The sequence below is a fragment of the Cricetulus griseus genome (assembly GCF_003668045.3).
Source record: "Cricetulus griseus strain 17A/GY chromosome 1 unlocalized genomic scaffold, alternate assembly CriGri-PICRH-1.0 chr1_1, whole genome shotgun sequence".
Taxonomy (NCBI): Eukaryota; Metazoa; Chordata; class Mammalia; order Rodentia; family Cricetidae; genus Cricetulus; species Cricetulus griseus.
The window spans coordinates 272,851,001-272,874,641 of NW_023276807.1; the positions used below are offsets into that span (position 1 = coordinate 272,851,001).

At 45.6% G+C, this 23,641-nt stretch overlaps 1 protein-coding gene across 4 annotated transcripts in view; it reads right to left on the bottom strand.

Annotated features, from left to right (window-relative positions):
* Positions 1-11,143, bottom strand: part of Tmtc4 (transmembrane O-mannosyltransferase targeting cadherins 4) — a 59,633-nt gene extending 48,490 nt beyond the window's left edge. For all 4 annotated transcript variants that reach the window (XM_027388940.2, XM_027388937.2, XM_027388939.2 and 1 more), the window contains exons 1-4: positions 11,046-11,143; positions 6,190-6,402; positions 1,847-1,962; positions 326-542 (exon numbers count right to left, since the gene is read on the bottom strand). In XM_027388940.2, the coding sequence (XP_027244741.1) occupies positions 326-542; positions 1,847-1,962; positions 6,190-6,351 (495 nt within the window). In that variant the 5' untranslated portion in view covers positions 6,352-6,402; positions 11,046-11,143. The remainder of the gene's footprint in view (positions 1-325; positions 543-1,846; positions 1,963-6,189; positions 6,403-11,045) is intronic.
* Between the last annotated feature and the right edge of the window lie 12,498 nt (positions 11,144-23,641).

Consider the following 23,641-nt stretch of genomic DNA (forward strand, 5'->3'; position numbering starts at 1 on the left):
GTCTGCACTGAGGAAGGGCCTTTAGGCTGCCAAGTCAAGCAACATCAGCATTTATGCCCTTGAAATCGGTGTTGTCACACAGGCTAGAGACAGTGCCACCCAAGATCACAGAACACTCGGAGGAGAAAGTCTCTCAGGACAGTAGCTGTTATTTGTCCATAAAGAGATAACCCTAACCAAGTCATATATCTGACAGGGAGAGCATTGTGTATTTCCTGAAGACAGTGTGATATGCGCAGAAAGAGCCCATTCCAGAAAACCAGATGTCACAAAGATGTCTTACTTCTTACACACATGCAGACTGTCACACAGGAGTCATACTTACACACTCGGTGTGCACTGGATGGACAGCAAACAGCAGTGTGGCCAGCAGGGACGCTCTGGGGGCCAGGTGTGCCCTCCGGCCTTTACTAGTGTACTGCAGGCCTCCGAACAGCACTGAGAAGACGTCTAACATGAGGATGGAGATGCCACCATGCAGGAGGATGTTGACCACATGGAACCCCACGGGGTGGAAGCCTCCAGACAGATAGTAGTTGATCCTGCAACAAACAGTGATTGTTCACAGTGGATTCATGAAGCACACATGGCAGAATGGTAGCTGTTGAAAGATCTTGGTACTTCCGTCATGGAAACAGCTCCAAGGTAATAAATAATTAATACCAGTCCAGTTAAGGAGCCTGAAGAAACCATGAACACGATTAGTCATAGAGAAGAGTGGGAGAAATGGCCATGTCACAGGGAAGGCACTGACAATACAGGAAGAAAGGCAAGAAAGGCAAAAGGGAAGCTAGACCCTTTTATTTATTTATCTTTAAGTTCCCAAAGGATTATTTTCCAAGGATAAGATAAACCACAAATCCTTTGAGGCTACTACACAAGGGCCTAGATTTAAACTAGTCCACACAACCTATGCATCTGTACTAAAAGGTCTTTCAACAGCCTTCTTCTGCAGGACACCTTCCTACTGTTAGTGTGAGGCTTTCTTTTGACTGCTTCTCAGTTGCTGGTGGCTCTAAACATTTTAAAATATTTCTCTGCAAGATCTTATATGCAAGAATTTAAATGTATCCCAGGAACAGGTATAGGAACTGTCACATGACTAGTAACCTGTGGTGATATCTTTCTTGTACAAATAAAGTCTGTCTGGGGGGATCAGAGAATGGAGCTTGCCACTAGCTAACTACTGAGGTCTGGATGTCTGTACAGACAGGCAGGAAGTGATATAGCTGGGTAGAAACAGGATATAAGCAGGGAGAAACAGGAAATCGCTTTCTGCTGAGACATAAGGTATGGCTGTGGCTTGCTCCTTCTCTCTCATCTCTCAGCATTTCCCTCTTTATCTGACTAGGGCTTTTTATTGTATAAACCAATTAAGAATTCCTTTTACACTAATCCTGGTTAATGGGGACAGAAGTCACCTGTAAACTTCATTTTCATTATATATTGACTTGGTAATGGTAGGATGATTCAGAGCTTAATTATGTCATGAAAAAAAAAAACCCACAATTTTATTGGGTGCCTGTGTTGCCTTGATAGGTATCATATTGGTCCCCTGCTTTGCAAACCAAACAGTAAAGGGTGAGCTCCCTGAGAACCAGAGACACAGATGCTTTGCTGGCCTGAATGTCATTCCTGTGTAACTCCAGCTTTAGTTTGTACAGATCACAAGGAGATTCCTCAGACATAGCCTCTCAGCCTCCCTGGGGCATCCTTCCTAAGACCTGAAATAAGCAGACATCTTAGGTAGGACTCCATCTACCTAAGAACTAATGACCGGATCCCCCCACATATGATGTCACATGGAAACCTCAAAGATGCTCCTATTCCCACTGTTACACCTTACCTGAAGGTTAGGACAGTAAGTGGTCGGTAGGACTTGTGGCTGGTATTGCTGCTCAGTCTACTGCCCCAGAAGTCATGGTGCCACAGGTCCCCCAGGGGTGTCTCTGATTGGAGGTCCTGCAGAAACACAATGGGACATTCTGGACAAGGAGTTGTGATCCTACCCTAATCTTACACCGAAGCTTTGAAAGCTCCCTAAAGCTGTCAACTCTGCACACTTCATCCTTCCTACAAGCCCTAGGCCCAGCCCACCATCATCTCTTCTCTAAGGACATAGGAAAGGCTTCTTAAATTGGCCACCATATCCCTCACGTTTTCTACACAAAGTACTTCTAAATGTACATTAACTATCCAGCTAGTTGCAAGCCTTTCAATAGCTTCTGACCTTCCTGGATTAAAGCTGATGTCCTCTGAAGGCTTCCATAACCTCTGTGCCCATCTGTCTGACTCCAAGTTCCTGCCCATATCTCGTGAGTTCCTTCCCCAGAGGCTTGACATAGGCCAGTCTGCCCTAGATGGTCACCTTCAACCCTATGACATCCCAAGTCGATCTCAATCCTTTTCTGTGGATTCCAGGGCATCTCATATCTGTCCCCACAGCAGCTGGCACACTGGTCACTCAAAGCCATGGCTTAATTATCTGTCACTAGACTGGTGCTCCGAAAGGCCTGGGCCACATGAGCTGAAGTACAGAGAAAGTGCTTAAAACATGCCAAGAGAACGGACCACTCGGCCACATAAGGTTACTACTCTCCTTTCACAGACAATCAGTAAGGTAAAGTATTAGAAAAACATCCAGCTTAAACAAGTTGGGCAAATATATTTCTTAAAATTTCTACTTTCAGTTGAGCAGACTGTGAAACTAGGGAGAAAAAAACCTCCCATACAATTTTAAAATATAAGATTACTAAATATTAAACAAAACTCTTTCTGCTGAGATAAGTTAACCTTGTATTATACCAAACATGACTAAATGCATTTTTTCTTACACTTAAAATATGAAACTAAATGCTATAAAAATTAAATGAGGGGGCTAGAGAGACAGCTCAGCAGTTCTGCTCTTTCAGAGGACCTGGGTTCAGTTCCCAGCACCCATGTTGGGTGGCTCACGACTCTTTGTAGCTCTTTGATGGGGGTATGTCCTTCTGTATATATGTTTCTCTTATTGGTTGATGAATAAAACAGTGATTAGTCAGTAGAGATGGGGTTGGGAGTCGAGGAGAATGCTGGGGAGAAAGAGAGAGGCACCACCGAGGGGACACCATGTAGAGACTGGGAAGATAGGATACACCAGGCCTTCTCTGGTAAGATAAGGCCATGTAGAAATACATAGATTAGTAGTTACAGGTTAATAATTAAGACAGAGATAGCTGGTAAGAAGCTCTAGCCATCGACCAACAGTTTATAAATTAATATATGTCTCTGTGTGCTTACTTGGGGCAAATCAGCTGTGGGACCAGGTTGGAAAGAAACTCCACCTACAGCTCTTGCTCCATACCTGCACATGACTGGCCCTTAACTCCAGCAGCTGTGTGTACTTAACAGGAGAAACTGCACATTACCAGCTTTCTGAGAAATGGTCTTTAAGCACAGGAGGAGGCTCAAACTCAGAAGAAATGGCTAAGTGGCTCTCCCAAAAGACCTGAGTTTGGTTCTCAGCATCCAGCTTGGGCTCATAACCAACCACCTGTGACTCTAGCTTCGGGGATTCAATGGCCTCTTCTACCACTTCAGGCACCTGCATACATGTGGTGGTGCAAGCTCACATACATGTGGTTAAATGATGGATGGCCACAAAGAATAAATATCCTCGCTGCTGCGATACGGACTTAAGTACATGATGACTGAATGAAGTTGCTGACTCAAAGGGAAAACCTCAGGAGGAGGAACAGATGCAAAGTCCATCACTTGATTCTCAACGTGACTTTCACTCCTACCAGCTTTGGTGGCCTTAAAATTTTAGATCAGACATCCAACGAATCAGTTGGATGTTTGCAAAGATTACAGGATCCATCTGCCAACTGTGTGACAAAGTGGGAGCCCAAGTCTTTGTGTTTTGCCACAGAAGTGCCTGTTCAGTGTGAGGTGGATTCGGAGTAGCATCTCATCCTCACTCTGAACAGAAATGAACACCAAAGCAGCTCTAAATATTTAATTAGGCACAGCCTAACGGAGCAAAGTATGAGAGAGAAAGGTCAATTTTCTTTTCTAATGATTTATGGGAACACTAGATTGCATCTGAAATCCCTCCTAACAGTATTGTCTCGGAGATCATCTTGTGGAACAAAAAATAGCAACTCAGCACAAGGAAGCATCTAGCAAACAGAGCCCCCCCCCCCCCCCCCGCATCCGCCTGCTTACAGCGTGAAGACACAGCTGCAGGGGTGGAGGTGTGCATTCCATTCAACAAGCAAGGAGAACGGGGGCTGACGAGTTAATACACGGGGCAAGAGGTGGCATTACAGAAAATATTGCTTAAACCACACTGGGCAGGGGCACAAGATGCCTGTCCACTTCCTTTCACACAGAAGGAAGACTACAGTGATCATCGGAACACTCCACACACCAGAGCCCATGCTCAATGGAATTTTCCATCACAGGTTCTGAATTAACCCTTTACATACCCAAACAGAGGTGTGAAGAAAGTCACCACAATAAATAACAGGACTTAAACAGTAAAAGCAAATCCTTGTTGGAAAAGTTATCCTGTGGCTAGCAAGCCATGGATGTGGCACAGTTGTTCAGAGCTAATTGCTACTTTTAGGGAGTCACCTGTCATAGGTGGCAGGTGAATGCAAGGGAGGGAAATTACAGTGGAAAACGTGAGTTAAAAGTGGACATCAACAGATCCAAGTATGGTGGCTCATGCCTTTAAACCCAGCACTCAGGGTGCAGAGACAGGTGGATCTCTGTGAGTTTGCAGGCCAGTCTGGCCTATATAACAGTTCTAGGCCAGCCAGAGCGATATAATGAGACTCTGACTAAAAAACTAGTTATAAAACAAGTAAAACACCTGCAAGTCAAACATAGCTTTCTACAACTTCTTAACATATGGTCTTGCCATGTGGAGTTTTCTTTGACATTTTTCTATGTAAAAAGGACTTTCCTTCATTTGGTGATACCCATGATTTTAAATATATACACAATTTATATAAAATACATATTTTTATATACTTATGTGAAAATATATTTTATAGCCTTTATTAACCTGTGTTTGTACACACACACACACACACACACACACACACACACACACACACACACACTATGGTGTGTGTGTGTATAGGATAGAGGACAACATGCAAAACACTCTTTTCCCTCCTTCCACAATGTGAGTCCTGGGGCTCGAACTCAGGTCATTACCCTGCTGAGCTATTTCAATGGCCTTCATTTCTCATGAGCACGCAACTCTGGTGCTGCAAAAGCTCCTGAGTGACATGTCCCAGAGAGACAGACAGGTACATTCCTTCAAGTGCCAGCCTGGTCTCCAGAGCGAGTGCCAGGAGAGGCTCCAAAGCTACACAGAGAAACTCTGTCTCGGAAAAAAAAAAAAAAAAAGAAAGAAAGTCAACCTGTGTGCTCACAACACAACCCGTGTCCCGACAATACTGTAAGCGACACGACCCATGTGCTGACCACACAACCCGTGTGCTGACAACACAGACTATCACAAAGGCTCTACCCCACGCCACTCCTGAGCATTGGTTCTGCCTGAGCATTGGTTTCTTATTCTCATTTGAATCTTTTCCTTCCCATTTTAAAATAAAAAAGATGACTGTTTTCCTAGCCTTACAGAGCTGCAACTGGTGAGCAAGATGGACTAGGATTCTGCAAACATGGAGCAAGTGGGGAACACTGTACCCCTTGGCAGCACATTCTTTCTTCCAGTAGCTGTCAGCACCCACCCTCACGCAGTGGAAGCCAGAGTCATAGCCAGCTGCTGCCTGCTACAGATCACACACCTTTCAATAGGTGATTAGATCCATCCATCACTACAACAAACGGATGAGTCTCTTTCTTTCCTCTCACAGTTCTGGGGAGTTTCATAAAACACAAAGTACTCAGTCTGCTCCGCTCTGCAACACTCCCAGTCTTGTAACCTTAGCAGAATGGCCTCTCTGATACATGTGTGGTTGGGGTCTCCTGAGAACAGACAGGTGCTGCAGACCTGAGACAATAAATTTAGGAGCTAATGCATAAAATGAAAGGGGAAATCTATAGCTTAAGTGAGACCTAGACTAAGAGTCAACCCAAGCTTAACAGAGAGCTAACACCAACTTGGATGGTTACTAAGACATAAGCAAACTGGCAGGTGAAAGTTTCCTAGAGGATTAAGACACAAACCTTATTGTTAATAATAGCTTCAGAGTCATCAAAGACAAAATCTCCATCATAGCTCCTGGCAAAACACACGAGGGAAACGAATCCTACTACTAACTTAGCCCAGAAAGGGGACAGGACAGAAGACGGGATGATGTGATCCAAGTCAGCGTCCAGCTCCGCCATCTTGAAAACTGCCAGCCGCCAGCCTCCTGCTCCAGCATTATGCTGAGAAATCTGCAAGGGAGATAAAGTCATGTTAAGCACACTTCTGCAGGGGACATCTTTACCTTAAGGCAAGAGCTAGATCAGTAGGTACGCTGTGATACTATAGGAGGTGATCATTAGACATGTTAAGTCATGGTTTCCAAACTTCAGGGGACAGAAAAGTGACCTGGGACTCAAGGATTTACCAACCCTATACCGTGGACCTATGAAATCTGAAGCCCTGGGTTTCTGATGTTTCCTTTCAGTAATTCTGATTTAAGAGAATCCTGTATTTACTAGCCCCATAAAGCAAGTCATTTTTAAATCTCAGAGACAGATTACAAGGCTTTTTTTTAAAAAGTAACAATCAACTTTATCAATCCAGAAAAATCAGTAACTATTCATTGTTGGTACTCTGGGCGGGGGCTGAGTTAGAGTACACTTACAAATATGACTGTGATCCTGACTCTCTTATAGTCTGTTTGTAGAACTCAAGGACATATGCCAGTTAGTTGAAAATCTTAGAGAGGGGACTTGTGAGGCCAGACCATATATGACAATGATGGAACTGAAGTTTACATAGAGATAAGAGTAACTGATTTCTTTGCAAGGTCCCAGAAAGAACTGAGCTGTCCCAATTCTGCACAAAGATCTGACTGACTGCCACTACTTACTAGGAAGAATTAAGTTAGGAATACATACGCATTTGGAACTTTCAAAAGTGGTTTTGCCACAGCCTTGCCATTTATTAGCCATTTGGCCTTGTATGTGGGTTAGTTAAACTCTCTGAAACTATTCCTCACTATTAAACAGAAATGAGACTGCCTACCTTAGAGCTGTCAAGGTGTTATTTGGCTTACAGGCCCACCACTAAAGGAAGTTGTGGAAGGAACTCGAAGCAGGAGCCTAGCTGTACAGGTCATAAAGGAAAACTGCCTACTGGCTTGCTCAGCCTGCTTCCGTGCTCAATCCAGGCTCATCCTCCCAGGGGTAGGTAGTACTGCACAGGAGTCTGGGCCATCCAACATCAATCCTTAATCAAGAAAATGCCCCCACAGGTCTGCTGTCAGGTCAATGTGATAGAGACACTTTCTGAATTGAGCCCCTGGCATTTTAATGGATGTTTGGAGAAGACCAGTGTTGGCTTTTTGGTGTAAAAGTTGTGGTCCTCCCTTCTAAGAGAACCATCTCCATTCTGCTTTCAAGCCAATGAATGAAAATTCCAGCTGCCTGGGCTGGGAGGCAGCTTGGGTATATCTGGTTCCAGATCTCCAAGTAAATACTGAGATCAACAAGAAGTCACCCAAATAGGGATATCAGGCCACAGACTATATACATATATATATGTATATGTCTTTTGTCTGAATAAGGTAGAGGCAGACTGATACGAAGCAGGGCACACCTTCCAATGGCAGCACTGATCCTTCCCAGAGGCAGAGTCCCATTTACAATCCAGACACAAAAGTCTGCAACTCTTTCTCTATTTGTCCCCTGAGCATCACTGCCTGATGTAAGGCCTGCTCTTAGCAAGTGCTGGGGGAATACTTCACCTACTTCCTGTAGCTTTCTTTTCTTTCCACCAAAAAGGTAAACCACTATTTAAATTCTAACTGCAGTTAGGTCACCATGAATACCTTGATTGCTGTTTTACACTCTAAAGAAATTACTCCCGCTACTTCAAAATTAAAACAAGACTGAGTACTTATAAATGTGCTCTTCGATTTAGAAAAATCCATGTGCAGGTAAACAAAAGGTTTATACCAATTTTAAAGGTATAACGGACTACGTGGAAGCCACAAAAGGTCATAGAACTGGCTCTGATGTCCTTGGGTTGAGCCTTAAACATTTGAATATGAAATCACAGATCGTTAAGAAGTTCAAATGGTCTTATGATTACTGATTGATGAAATAATCTGTTCCCAAATTAGCTGCTATGCCTTTCCCGGCTATTCATATGCATAGTGCAAGCCAATCATCATTCAAGCAACAGTGCACATATATGTAGGGTGGATTATGGACCCCAAATTTGGGGTGCCCTCATGGGCCAGGCCCCCACTCTTGGGAAGTCAAGTGAATGGATGAGTTGATGTCAAATAATCTTCTCTTCCCTGATGGGGACCAAAAGCATAGGGCCTGCTGTGCTCTCAGTCCTTACTGGCTCTTGCCATTTCATGGAAGCATCTCTACTCTGCTCTCAGGGGACTCCACCTTGGCTACTTTCTTCAGTGAAAACATCCAAATGCTCCCATTTGTCTTATAGACTTGTGTTCACATACACAGCTGAACAGTCCAGAATACGCCTTTTATCAGCAAATGCCAAAAAAAGGTTACAATACATTAGAAACCCATGTGAAGTTCTCAGGATCCACCACAGCAGTCTCCAGCAAAGGTTCTGGAGCTAGAAGAACATGAACTCGTGGCTGCATTTCCCTGACCTACATTGTTTTCCTAAAAATCAGTTTCCTTATGTAGAGCACAGGTACCACTGTGCTCGTTAAGCTATGGCCAGGACTGAGTGAGACAGCATAAGCAACAGTCTCCCTTTTCATAGTGTTTCCATCAGTTCCTAGTCCCTGTTCCCACCTCAATGCTTATGGTGCCATCTTAGTGACCGTCAGAACCCATCAGGTGACAGGATGTACCCCAAAAAGGGGAACCCTTCTTTTGGGCAGATCTATATAGCCCATGGCTTCCCCAGTGAGGCATCTTTGTGTCCTGTACAAACTCTACACCACACAATGACCCTGACACCAACTCTCCACCCTCCATCAGAAAATGACCCCTGCTTTACAATAAGGCTTGGTGCAAGGGTAAACGGAGCCATTAGGGGAGGCAGAAAAGGGGACCTTTCTATCTCTGTCACAACATAGAAAAGGACTCCTGGCTTTGACTAAGCAACATTACTGATCTCCAGGTAACGCCCTGCCTGGGAGCCCTGGAGATTCAGCCACAGCTTGGATAGTTGGTAGCTCACTGTATGGAATGGCCAAACAAGATGCTCACTGTGGCTCCAGTTTTAGCAGTGACCCATCTACACAGAACCTACTGTGAGTAGTCTGAAAAGACACAGTCACACTAACAGAGCTGATGTACTGGTGGCTATTGAACTCCTGTTTGAATTGGATCCTTTAGAGTGGTTCAACGTGGAACAAACCAGTAGTCTTTTATCTCCAACTCTCTAACTCCTAATAATAAGCCTTGATTTTCAGGGTGCTAAAACAAATTCATCTGTCAATCAAAAGGTCAAAAAGGCCCCAATCAGTGTCTCCCCAAAGGCTAAGCTGCACTAAACTGGGAACCATGAGCCCTGATAACTTTGGACACAGCAGCCCAGGCTTCAATAAAGCAGTGATACCCACCCAAGATGAGTCACCCTGGAAAACCAGCAGCGATCACCTAACAGAATTTACCACAGGCATGAAGAGGCTCTTGTCCTCTACATGAAGGGCAATGCATTCAGGGCCAGCTGTCCTCCAAGATGGAGCATGACCTTGCCTCTGGAAATCAAATTAAACAATGTGATAGTTTCTGACCAGTATTCTGGCACAATGCAGGGTGAGCTAACACACAGAGTGCCGAAGGCAAGGGGCCAGCCATCCTCTGTAGTGCTGAGCCAAAGGCCAGGTAGGGTGCATCCTGTTGTGACCACCTTAATTCAAGAATGCTCAAGTGGCTGCCCATGGGAGGGTTCACACTGAGAACTCCTGCCTCAGAAAGTTTCCACTTTGCTAGCTTGTAGCCATTTTCCTACCTAGGCGGGGCCAGGCCTCACTTTGTTCCACCTGAGGTGCACAGCTTATTGGGGGTGGAGGGGTGCAGGTACAGGGGACAATGAGAGGATTTCGTCAAACCTTAATATAATTGTTTCTCAAGGAATTCTCACCATCCATCTGTTCCCCGGGAGAGGGCAAAGTGTGGATGACTCAGTGGCTAGATCTTTCCTCTAACTCCTCCTTTCTTTTGTGTATAGTTAAAAAAAGAAAACACAAACAGCCCACAGCCACAACATCAACAACCCAGAGTCCCCGAGGAGTTCGCCGGAGGTAAGGCGGTAGCTGCACCACCTGCTCGGTTTCCCCAACTCCTGGCAGCTCGGTGGCTCCAGGCTCCCAGGCCAGTGGTACCGGTTTTGCTCCACAGCGGAGAGCGGAGTAGCTGGCACTCCGGGCGCTGCAGGGTGGCTCTACGTGTAACCCTGGGCAGGCGGCCAAGCTACCCGGCTGTGTCCAGCCGTCGCCCGTGCCTTGGCCAGCTGGCGACCAGGCACGGGGACCCCGTGGACAGGTGGCCACTGCACACGGTGCACTCCCGGGTCACAAAGCTGTTGCGCGGCTGGGTCAGACAGTGGCAGGCAGGGGCTGGCACGGCGACCTCGGCCGTGGCAAGGCAGCGCGGAAGGCTGAACCCGGGGCGCGCACCCCTTACCGCGCGCTCTTTGTCCGGGGTGCGGCTTCTACTAGGGCGCACACTGCCCGGGGCCCGCGCCCGCCGCTGGCAGCTCGGGTCCCGTAGCTAACTCCTCTAGTAGAGGTGCAGGGCTCGGGCGCCGCCCCCGGGCCCCAGGGCTGGGCTGGTGGCTCTGCTGCGAGTCCGGGAGCCCGCGCCCGCTCTGCGCCTAACTGCGCTCGCCCCGCAGCTGAGCTCGGCCCTCATCGGGTCACCCGGCGTGTTACCTGCAAGGAGCCCAAGCGGCGGTCGCATCTCCCTCCCGCGTGCTTAAACTCCGGCGGCTCACCAAGCCCGCCGCCGCCAGGGGAGGGGCCTCCCGTGCCCCTCCCGTCCCCCCTCCCACCCCGCCGCGTCCTGCCGCGCCGCTCCCCACTTGCGACCGCCCGCGAATGCTAATCCCGTCCCCCGCCGAGCGCCCATCGGTTGTCTTTCCCGTCACTCACATGCTCCTCTTCAGCTCATTGGTACATGTGGGGGTGACGTCGGGACTGGGCGCTCTCCGCGAAGGGAGGCGCAGGGGCGGACCGGCTTCGCTCGGGAGGAGAAAGCGCAGCTGGGATGCGGAGGGGCCAAGGCCTGGCTCCTGCTCCCCGGGGATTACGCGAGTTGTGAACCTGTACCTGGTTTGTCCCGCGGGCTGCGCAGAGGGCGTGTAGAATCCAGGCACAACCCCCCAACTCCACGCTCCTTCCTGCCTGGGAGGAGTTGCTGAAGATGTGTGTCTACTTTCTCCCTCTCTCGAACCGGGAAGTGAGTTCCTCCTCCCTAGGCCCTGCAGCCTCAGGACTGCACCACCTCTTCGGAGCAGAGCTGTGCGGCGTGCTTCCATAATCCAGTCAATGACCACGAGATGCTGCACCTTCCTTCTGATGGGAAGGCCACCTACTCACTTCCCATTCTCAGCTCTTACCTTTGCTGCCACCTTCAAGGAAGTGGAAACCTTTGTACTTTGCCCTGCCAAACCTCAAATCCCCAATGACCACCGATGCCCTCCTTCCGACACTCCTAAAGTGTCAGTCTCTGGTCTGTTTCCCTCTTTGGAGAGGGGTCTGCATCCTAGGCACCAAGTCACTTACAAGCTTTCCTCTGCTCTGTATCAAGCCGCCTCCCCTGCCCTCCATCACTCAAGTAGAGTGCAGGCCCCGGCACCCCCAGCCCCAGCCGTCTCCCCCTCCATTCTCTTGGCTCCCATTCAGTGAAATTGCATTTGCTAGTCACTCCTGCTGTCTCCTGCCCTTACCAAAGCCAGAGGACATTTTGCTTCCCAATGCTAGCTCACTCCAAGAGTGCTTCTTGCTCATTAAAATGTCCTCTTCCCTCGGCCTACTGCTTTTCCACTGTCCTGTTTTACCTAGTGTCTGCCCGGAATGATCTCTAAGAGTTTTAAAGATCTCATCTTACTCCACAAATTCCCGTGTATGATCTAATCTGCCGCCAATACTCCAATCAATACATTTCAGATTTACACTTCTGCTCCTTGCTATCTCTGAGTTCGAATTTATCTAGTTCCTCATTTAGCTTCTCCCCTTGTGTATGTCACCACCTCTCAAATGGTAAAGCATCCAACACATACTCACTCTGCTATCCTTCTACCGGTCTAGGATGCCCAGGGTACCGCCATCCTGCTAGTCTGTCTCAGTCCTGATTCCTAAGTGCCGCTATCTTTATTCACCTCCAACTGGCTAACATTAGGAATATAAGTTTCTTTTTCTTTTTAACTTTTTGTGTAACTTAGTAAGCATTTTGTGTGACTTGGAATAATGTGATGCGTGTAGCATAAAAATTAGCTGCCTGGCAACTCTGAAAAGAGCTAGGCCAGAGAAACAGAGTCAGGCCACCAGACAGCTCAATTACAAGCCAATCCCAGCACAGGCCTTAATAAACTAATGAACTAACCCCAAGATAGCTAGTTGGTATTCGAAGGTGAACTAGTCCCAAATCGTGAGTCCCAATAGCACAAGACTGCAGCCCAACGAAATAGAAACTTGGAAGACTGCGAATGGCCTCTAGGATCCCACTGCTATGCTCCAGACACACAGTTTCTCCAGCCTCTGTGTGGATCCCATCAGCAAGAGGACTTGAGACAGTGTGTGGCCCTGGCCTCAGTGACCTTTGACCCACACGGGTCTACCCTCTTGAGTACCTCCATCAGTGCCGTCCTCCTAGCCTGCCACAGCTGAAGGACTTCGTGGCAGATGAGAGTCAAGCCCGCAAGCTTCCAAAGCGTCCTTAATGGAGAAGATTCCACACTGGTACATGTACAAGTCCAGTAAACCATTATACTTGAAAATAATTGAATTTAAAATACTCTAAAACTGTATAAATAGCTGGGCGTTGTTGGCACATGCCTTTAATCTCAGCACTCGGGAGGCAGAGGCAGGCGGATCTCTGTGAGTTCGAGGCCAGCCTGGTCTACAGAGCGAGTTCCAGGTCAGGCTCCAAAGCCACAGAGAAACCCTGCCTCAAAACAAACAAAAACCCCCAAAACTTTATAAATCATCAATTTTAGGTTTCGGAACATTTTGAACTGAAACTGATTTGGTTACAATTTGGGGAGTGGTTATGTTTGGCATATGACTTTAGGCTTGGAAATACTTACATTCGAGGTCCATTTCAGTTAGTGTGACTAGTTAGTTTAAAGCTAGGCGGGGCTGACTCTTGATGAAATATCGACCCAAAAGGAGGAGATGAGGAACCCAGGTCCTCTCCTACAAAAACCAGAAAACTTTATTTCTATTTGTGTATGGTGGTGGTGGTGTTTCTCTTAATTTGAAAAAAAAAAAACGGAAATTTTTTAAAAATTATTTTTCATTTTTCATACCAACCCCAGTTCCCATCCCTCCCTTTCTCCTGCCCCCTCCCCCTTCTCACCCCCTATCCACTCTTCAGAGGGCTAAGACCTGCCTTGGGGAGTCAACAAAATCTGGCAACCAGGTTGAGGCAGGACCAAGCCCCTCCCCCTTGTATCAAGCAAGCAAGGTATCCCACCATAGGGAATGAGCTCCAAAAATTCAGTTCTTGCAACCAGGATAGGTCCTGGTCCAACTGCCAGGGGCCCCCAAACAGATCAAGTCATATAACTGTCACCCACATTCCCAGGATCTAGTTCCGTCCCATGCAGGTCCCGCAGCTGTCCGTCCGTTGTCCCTGAGCTCCCACTAGCTCGGGTCAGCTGTCTCTGTGGTTTTTCCCATCATGCTCTTGACCCCCCCTCTTGTTCATATGACCCCTCCTCCCTCTTTTCAACTGAACTCTGGTAGCTCAACTCAGTACTTGGCTGTGGGTCACTGAATCTGCTCCAAAAAAAAAAAAAAATATTTCTGCTTGTAGGTGCAGGTGCCCACAGAGTCCAGAAGAGGGCGTTGAATCCCCTGGGGCTGGAATTCAGGCATTTGTGACATGGGTGCTGGAAACTCAATCTACATCCTCTGCCAAGGCAGTACTGGCTCTTAACCTCTGAGCCACCCCTGCAGCCTCTCTGGTTTCCTTTGCCTGGTTCCCTAGGAGACAGCTCCATTTAGAGTGCATAGTGGGTAGCAGCACCCACCCTCGAAGTCCACCTGGCAAAGAAAGCACAGCAAGAAACCTTCACACCTGTTCTCAAAATTGTACAATCCAAAAAGGGAGACAAAACAATTAAATGGTAAGTACCACAAACAGTGCGAGGCAAGGAAGTTATAATAGGGGAAAATGCTGAAAGATCAGAGAGACGAAGGAGCAAACCACAGCTACACCTTTCCTCGCTAACTTCCAACGGAAAGAGAGCCAGCGCCTGTCTCCTCCAGCCTTGTCACTTCCTCTCTCTGCCCAGCCATATCACTTCCTGTCTGTCTGTACAGACCTCCAGACCTCTATGGTTAACTAGTGGCTAGCTCCGCCCTCTGAACTTCAGGCAAGCTTTATTTGAGTTGAAACAAGATATCACTACAGAAGTTCAGATGGCAGAGGGATCATTTCCTTATATTTTTGGTTGTGAGCCTAGCCTTTAATGGCTGAGCTATCTCTCCAGCCCGAGGGATCATTTCCTAAAAGTGTTGTAAGTGTCTCAGAAGTGCTGTAACATTGGAGAAGGTCAAATACTGTTTTGAGCTGTGCTCTTGGAGACTTAGCCCAATAAAGTTTTCACTTTCTCTTATGCCATACATGTAGAGTCCGCTCCTCAGAGCCATTCTTCTACCCACGATGGACCCAGATTCTTCTACCCATGATGTGGCTTCAGTCTTTGCCTTCAATTTCTGGCTTTCTAGTTCCTTCACACTATCAATGAAGATGAAAGTGACACGCATTCTCATTCCACCAGAGAAAACAGCCATGCTGCAACTGGGCAGGAGGATGCGGTTTAGTCCCGTGGCCAGAAACAAGTGGCTTCAGAGGTACATGATCCAACTGGAGAGGAGACCCGCAGAGTAGGGCCAACATTGCAGCAAGAAAACTGGCACACACTTTTGGAAAGCTCTGGTCATGTTTGCAGAAAGTGGGGCTGCTTAGACACATGTGGAAAATGGGCTGGTAAGGTCCCGAGCTTCCAAATGGAAGCATCTGGGATGTTATAATAAGGAATAGGACCTTATAGGCAGTAGATGGTCCCTGAAGTTTTCCATGGGGAATGAGTTGATCAAGTCATAACCAAAACCTATACAGAGTGAGATAAAATAAGGCCAAGGCTGTGATTTTGTTTTTTCCAAAAGAGCAAATTATTTTGCTGGAGAAGAAAGAGGGAGAGGGAAATGGAGAGAGAGAGAGAGAGAGAGAGAGAGAGAGAGAGAGAGAGAGAGAGAGAGAGAGAGAGAGAGCATTTGTTTAAAAAGACTTAGTTCCAGAGACCAGCAAGGTGCCTAAAAAAAGGAAAGAGGCAGTCTCCTTTTAGCAACACACTCCTAAGAGTTAGTATCTAGTCCTGTGAGAATTAACCCAATCCCAGAGTGAACTTTCACCTCTTAAAGTCCTTGCCTCCCAACACCGCTACCACACAGTAATCAAATGTCAAACTGTATCAATGAAACCATATTAAAACTGTAACACTCCCATTTCCTTCCAATGTATTTTTTACTTTTTCTTTTTCTTTTTTCTTTTTTTTTTCTTTTCTTTTTCTTTTCTTTTTTTCCGAGACAGGGTTTCTCTGTAGCTTTGGAGCCTATTCTGGCACTTGCTCTGGAGACCAGGCTGGCCTCGAACTCACAGAGATCCGCCTGCCTCTGCAAGTAGCGTTCCTTCTATTTGGATAAAGAGACTTCGATTAGGATGAAAGTTACAGGCAAGAAACACCGCATACCTCTGAAGTGAGTTTTATCTCCACGTCCCTCCACTTGCCCTATTTTTTCATAATGGCTGTATGAGCAGACTCATAGGTAACTAGCCAGGGTGGCCGAGGCTTGTGAATCCTCTTGTTCATGGTCCAGACAGGCAGGATGGTGCACAAGGCTCAGACCATGTAGAGAAGTAAGTAAGTTTGGGTACGGTAGAGGATTGTAAGAGTCAGTGATTGCAGTACAATGAAAAGGACCACAAAAAGTCAATGATGGGATTTTAAAGCAAGTAGGATAGAGGACCCCCAACAGGTGGGCAGGGAAGTACGTGTCAGCTGGAGAGATCTTCTCATAGCCTGGTAATCATGGGATTGAATCCGAGGGAGTCACAGCTCAGAACTTACAGGTACTCAGACACCCTGAATACTAACTTTTCCTTCACCTCACTTGAACAACAGCACATTTTTTATGTCGACCTCTCCACACTCTTCAGTGAACTGTAATGGGGCATAACTGTCTTTTCCTATGAGTAAACTGCAATTTAATCTCCACTTGTGACAAATTGCATCTCTTCCATATATAAAGTAGGTGTATTATTTAATGACTCACCTTTATTTTAAAAATTTAAACTTACATTCTTGTTTGCATATTCAAGAAATAACTATGCTCTTGTCAGTATGAAGTGAAATTTACTTACATGGAAGACTAATTATTTATGTGTAGACCCTTTTATTCTTTTTACAAAAAAAAAATGTACTGGCTGGGCGTTGGTGGTGCACGCCTTTAATCCCAGCACTCGGGAGGCAGAGGCAGGTGGATCTCTGTGAGTTTGAGGCCAACCTGGTCTCCAGAGCGAGTGCCAGGATAGGCTCCAAAGCTACACAGAGAAACCCTATCTTGAAAAGCCAAAAAAAAAAAAAAAAAAAATGTACTGAAAGCCAGATATTTGAGTCCCTCTGCTGGATGCTTGGATTTCAGAGCTGAAAGAGTTCATACCCTCAGGGAAGTATCAGGTTTTTAACTGATTGAAGGGTAGAAGACAAGGAATAAAGAAGGAGGAAGCAACCTGGGGGCACAGACACGTTGTCAGTTTGGCAGAGTTTGAGGATCCCGTGAGACATATGGGAGACAAACAAGGAGCTTGGATTACTCTGGTCCACAGATCTCTGGAGAGAATTCTGAGCTGCTGTTACAGATCTAAGAGCAGACAAGGAAAGCTGCAGTTTTGTATGTGAGAACTCAACCCTTGGAGGGCTTCTTCAATAGGAGACATTTAAAGCAGCACCCCAAGGAACTGGGCTTGGGTACTCCCAAGACTATCCCTCAGACTGAGCGATCTTCTAGAAGCACTCACAGAAGTGAGAAGAGCCCCGTTTCCTAATTAGCGTTTATTAGGGCTGAAGATACAGATAAAAATCTATAAGTGACATGATGCATTGGGTAGGAGCTGAGGGGATACCAATCACAAATTCCCAGCTGCCATTATCTTGTTCAATTGTATAGACAACACCTGATTCTCCCAGAAAGAGCATGACAGGATCCATAAAGTATATTTTCAATTTAGGGAGCTTCCTGAGCCTTAGTGCCCAAGGATGGTATAAAGAGTAAGTCACACAGACAAGACTGACAGTCTAAGCTACCCACCAGAGGCCAGACTGATAAGAGCTGAGACCTCTACCATCAATTACACTGTTGGCATGATCTAGTGTGACCTGACAAAACAAGTACATGCTTATCAGACAGCATGTTCCAAAGGTGTAGAGGTTATCTCCCAGGAACAGAGAAAGGGCCAACCTTCTCTTTGGAGTGTTACTGTCTGTAGTGGGAGAACTGTTCGAATTGCCAATCCTCTGTGCCAATAAAGTCACCTTGAATCAAGGGTGGAGTCAGCAATTGGCTGACCAAGATTAGACATAGAGGTGTTGGAAGACTAAAGAAGTCAGATACGGAGGGACAGGAAGAGAGAAGGAGGGGGATTTCTGGCGAGTTTGGATTGGGAAAATGTGGGGAGTAGGGTCAGTAGATCGATTTCCTGCAGTTCCCTGGGTTTATCAGGTTTTATCTCAATTTTTGACTCCCAAGTTTTTTTTTTATTAATACTAGAACAATTTAAGTAAATGCTGCATCTTGTGTCCAAAGCATGACATTATGAAACCACTGCAAAGCCGTGAACCTGCCACATCTCTGCTGCCTGTGTGGCTGCTTTGTCTCCCTCCCCATGGAACCCGGTTTCTCCATTGCAGTATTTCTACAGCAATCTCCAGCTGCTGCCTGCCCCTAGCCACCCAACACCAGCCCGTGCTCTCACTCTCAGACATACAGGCTTTCCCTGGACCCCTTGCCAGGCCACCAACCTAGGCCAGCCTAACCTCCTTGGTGCCTGTTCAGGCTTTTACTGCTGCTACCACCACTACACACCCTCAGCCACGAGCTACACGCACACAGTTGCAGATAATTCTGGCTGCCTGGGCACCCCTGACACACAGTGCCACTGCTACAGGTGGTTATCCCTTCCCCCTACCACACACACACACACAGAGAGAGCTCTGCTGTTGCTGTAGTCACTACTGTGGACAAACTAAAATGCCATCAGATCTGGTAGGATACCTGGGAATTCTTAAAAGGGAAGTTAGGTTTAATAAAAAGGGAAAAGATCTTTCCCATGTTAAGAATCAGAAATACCACAATGGAGGAAGTTAGGACCCTGTTTAGTGTTACTATATGGATGGCTCAAAAATGGGATAAGCCACTTAGCTGGGATTGACATGATATCAATTTTAATTACTATCAGTTTGGTAATCTATACCTTATCCTTAAAAATGGTTTGAGTCAAATATGAAAATTTAACTGATAAGATGCAAACCTTACAAGGAATTACAAGTGATAAGTTGCAAACTTTAGGAAGACTTACTACTGATAAGATACAAGCCTTAGAAAGACTTACTAATGAAAATAAAAATCTGACTGATAAGATAAAAGCCTTAGAAAGTTACTAATGAAAATGATGAAATTTGATTGATAAAATACAAGCCTACTAATGAAAATATGAAAAATGTTCAGCCACAGACAGAGAATTTAGAACAGAACCTACCACACCATTGCATCATGAAATTGAAGAGGAGCAGCCCAAGGTTATTAAAAAAACAACCTTTGTTTACCCAGTTACCATACAGGAATGACCACCAAATGATAGGTATCCCCAAGGGTATGCAGACACTGACCATATTCATGTAAAAGTGTCAGATCTGAAGAGATTTAAAAGGAGCTGTCATTTCATACGGTATGCATTCACCATATGTTGAGTGGATGTCAAATTCATGGGCAACTCAGAACATAAGACTGGAAAGATTTAGCTACAGCAATATTGGTGAAACTGGCCCTAAGTTACAACAGAAAACATGGTAAGGAAAGGAAGCTAGGGTCATAGAACAACAGGTAGGGCTAGAAATTTGGAAATTTCCAAAAGCAGCTTCTCAGTGGAGGCTAATATGATGATTTGCAAAGGCAGTCTAGATTTGATGATCACACCTTGGAGCTCTGTCATATAGCAGTTTTGGATGCTTGAAACAGGGTTAAAGAAACAGGATAGAGACTGAGTTATTTACTAAAATTATATAAGGCCCAAAAGAAGCCTTCACTGATTTTTTTTTAAACAGAGATTGACTTCAGCTGTAAATAGAATGGTTTCAGATCCAGAAGTTAGACAAATATAAATTGAATCTCTGACTTTTGAAAATGCTAATTAAAAATGTGAAAAGGTGCTTGGGCCTTTAAAGGTGAGATTGGCACCAGTAGATGAAAGAAGTAGAAATATGCCTGATATTGAATCTCATATCCTGTTGTGAGAATTCCTTTCCTTGGGGGAGGTAAACAATCTCTACCTCTCTTGGTAAGATCCTAGTGACAAACCAAAGTACAGTCCTCCACAGTTCACCCTGGGAGCCAGTGAGTTTATTGGTTTACTTATAGAGCATTGATTAGGGGCTTTCCTAAGACAGTGTAGGTGACCCCAGAGCAACCACATTAGAAGTCTTCACCCTGTGTAGATGATGACTTCCCAATACCTGAATGGATGGAACTCCCTTCAATTAATCCTCTCCAGCCATATACTGTAGCACCATCCATTACTCTAGGCCACATACAATTAGTGTACAGTTGCAGACACATGCCTGGAAGAAGCATTTGGAACCACAGTAGGGTTCCACTGACATTCCTCACACCCTCTTCCTGTGAAGAAACACCCACAGCTCCCATCATGATGGTTTCTTTTGAAAGGAGGCACACCAATCTGATTAAGATGATGACTGCTTTGCTCAGAGCCCCGTACCGTATGGTGTTGACGTTATTTATATTAGTTATGCAGACAGGAAAGCAGAGGATTAGACTTATGCAGCAGTTTGTTTAAATTCATACAGAACTCAGAAGCCTATGCTGAGATTTGGACTGGATGACATGAAACTAGAGTATTCCAAGAGCTGTCAGGGAGATTTTTTTATTCCTCAAGAAATCATAAGTCATACCACTAAGCAAGAGATGGGAGGGAAATTTGTATTAGACAGATACCTGACAACAAAGCAGATATCTTGAAAGCAGCGATGAGTCCCCCCTCAGGCAGTGGCTGTACAAGCCCCTGACAGTGAGGAAGGATGTTTGAAGGAAAGACTTTGCTCTTTTGAGAGGGACATTGATGTAGACCACCTCATGAGCATGTGCAGACCTTGAAGACCAGGGGTGTTGGTAAAGTGTGATTCTCAAAAGAATAAAAATGTGACTCTCATACATATATAGAACAAACCAGTCTAAAGGCTTAATTCAAATTTCTATTGAGGACACAGGACTACGGTCATACAAAATGATAGAGGAGAGGAATTATGTCTACCAGAAAAGACATTTTTATGTTTATTGGTTTGGAACAAAATTGACTAATGTCGTTTAAAGCAAAAACTTAAAGCTTTAGGCTTGTCTTTTTATTGAATAGGAATTCTTCGTGTCTCCGCTGGACAAGGTCTACGGTTTTATGTACCACACTTGACTGAGCTCACGCCTCAAGTACCAAGGAAAAGAAAAAAAAATGGGATGTTTTTCTAAAACCTAATACTCGAGTGGGCCTGTTAAACTACTTTCATATATTGGGTTTTGGGTTTTAGATTTTTAAAATTAATTAATTATTTTTTCCAGCTTGCTCACAGTTTCCTCTCCTTTCCTCCCTCCTTCCAGTCCCTCCTCCAACCTTCCTTCCCCATCTACCCCTCATCCTTTTTCTTCCGAAAATAGCAGCCCCCCCCATGTATATCTACCAGCCATGGTATATCAAGTTTCAGAAGACCAGGCATCTCCTCTTCTATTAAGGTTGGACGAAACAACCAAATAGGAGGGAAGGGTCCCAAAAGTAGGCAAAAAAATCAGAGACAGCCCCTGCTCCCACTGTTAGGAGTCCCATAAGAAGACCAAGCTACACAACTGTAACATAGGTGCAGAGGGCCCAAGTCAGTCCCATGTAAGCTCCCTCGTTATTGGTTCATTCTCTGTGAGCCCCTGTGAGCTCAGTTTTACTTGGTTCTATGGGTGTCCTTTTCTTGTAGTGTCCTTGACCCCCTTGGTTCCCACAATCCTCTCTCCCCCTGTTCTACAGAATTCTCCAAGGTCTGCCTAATGTTTGGCTGCTTCTGTTTCCATCAGTTGCTGAGTGAAGCCTCTCTGATGACATGTGGGCTATAAATGTTCAACATCCTTAGCCATCAGGGCAATGCAAATAAAACCTGTCAGAATGCTAAGATTGAAAACACAAGTGACAGTTCATCCTGGCAAGGATGTGGAGCAAGGGGAACACTCTTCCATTGCTGGTGAGAGTGCAAATTTGTACAGCCACTTTGAAAATCAATATGGTAGTTCCTGAGAAAATTTGGAATCAACCTACTTCAAGACCCAGCTCCTGGGAATATGCTCAAAGGATGCTTTTACCCCATCACAAGGACACTTGCTCAACTATGTTCATAGTATTTTTACTCATGATAGCCAGAACCTGGAAACAACCTAGATGTCCATCCACCAAAAAAATGGATAAAGAAAATGTGGTACGACGTTTATACAATGGATTACTATTCAGCTGTTAATAACAATGACATCATGCAATTTGCCAGCAAATGGATGAAACTAGAAAAGATCATCCTGAGGGAGGTAACCCAGATTCAGAAATACAAACATGGTGTACTTACTCATTTATTAGCCACAAAATGAAAGATAACCATGGTACGATCCACAGATCTAAAGAAGCTAAGTAACAAAGAGGGCTCAAGGGGTGGGGCAGGGTGGAGGATTCATGAATCTCACTGTGAAGGGAAATAAAATAGACATCACAGTTGGATGGGGGAGGGTCTGGATGGGGAATGGGCACGGAAGCAGGACGGATCATGTGTGGGGAGGATGGGGGGAGGGCACTGGGAGAGAGGACTGGATTCTGGGGCATCTCTGGGATGATCTAAAAATGTAGTGCAATGGAAACTCCCAGGAATCTATGAGGGTGAACCAAGTTAAAGCTCCTAGCAATGGGGGATACAGAGCCAGAACCAGCCATCTGCTGTAATCAGGCAAGACTTCCAGTGGAAGAATTGGAGCCCCAACCCAGCCACATAAACTTTGACCTACAATTTTCCCTGCTTACAAGATGTACTGGCACAGAAACTATGTGACTGGTCCAGTCAGACCCACTGACTGGTCCTGCTTGAGACCCATACCTTGAGAGGGAGCCCATCCTAGAGATTGCCTGGAGAGCCAGGACCCAGAAGCTGGACAGCAAAGCATCCTAGGATAGAACTAAACTTGATTGGCAAAAGAAGTTAATGAGATGATTCCTAATGATATTTTGCTATACTCATAGATTGTTGCCTAGCCTAATTGCCACCAGAGAGCTTTCCGTATTGTTTTTTAAAGAATTTCTGAATGAAATTGCTCCAATTCAGGGATCTTAAAAACCAGAAAGTTATTCTCAGAGCAGTCTAAAAGTCCAAAGCTGAAGTGTCAGCACAGCGGATCCTTCCAGAGCTCTTCAGAGTCCCGTGCTTTCTCTGCTTTGGGAGTGGCTTCACTTCACCATGTTCCTCAGCTTGCTGCTATTCCTGATAGCCCATGGTACTTGTATTAATTACTTTTCTATTGCTGTGATAAGACACCATGACCAAGGCAGCTTGAAGAAAAAAGGAGTTTATTTGGGGCTTATAGTTTCAGAGGGTTTAAGTTCATGACCATCATGGTGGGAAACATGGCTGTGGGCAGGCAGACAGGGCACTGGAGCAGTAGCTGAGGGCTCACATCTTGATAAACAAGCATAAGACAGAAAGAACTAAATGGAAATGGCATGGGATTTTGAGATCTCAAATCACACCCCAGTGACACACCTCCTCCAGCAAGGCAACACCTCCTATTCCTTCTCAAACAGTTCTAAAGATTAAGGACCATAAGCCTATGGACAGCTGTGAGTCAGACTGATCCAAGACTTTTTCAGAGACCCTAATGAAAGGACAAAGAGAAATTTAGCTCTGTGTCGTTGTCTAGGAATAGACTTGACAAGGCTGGTC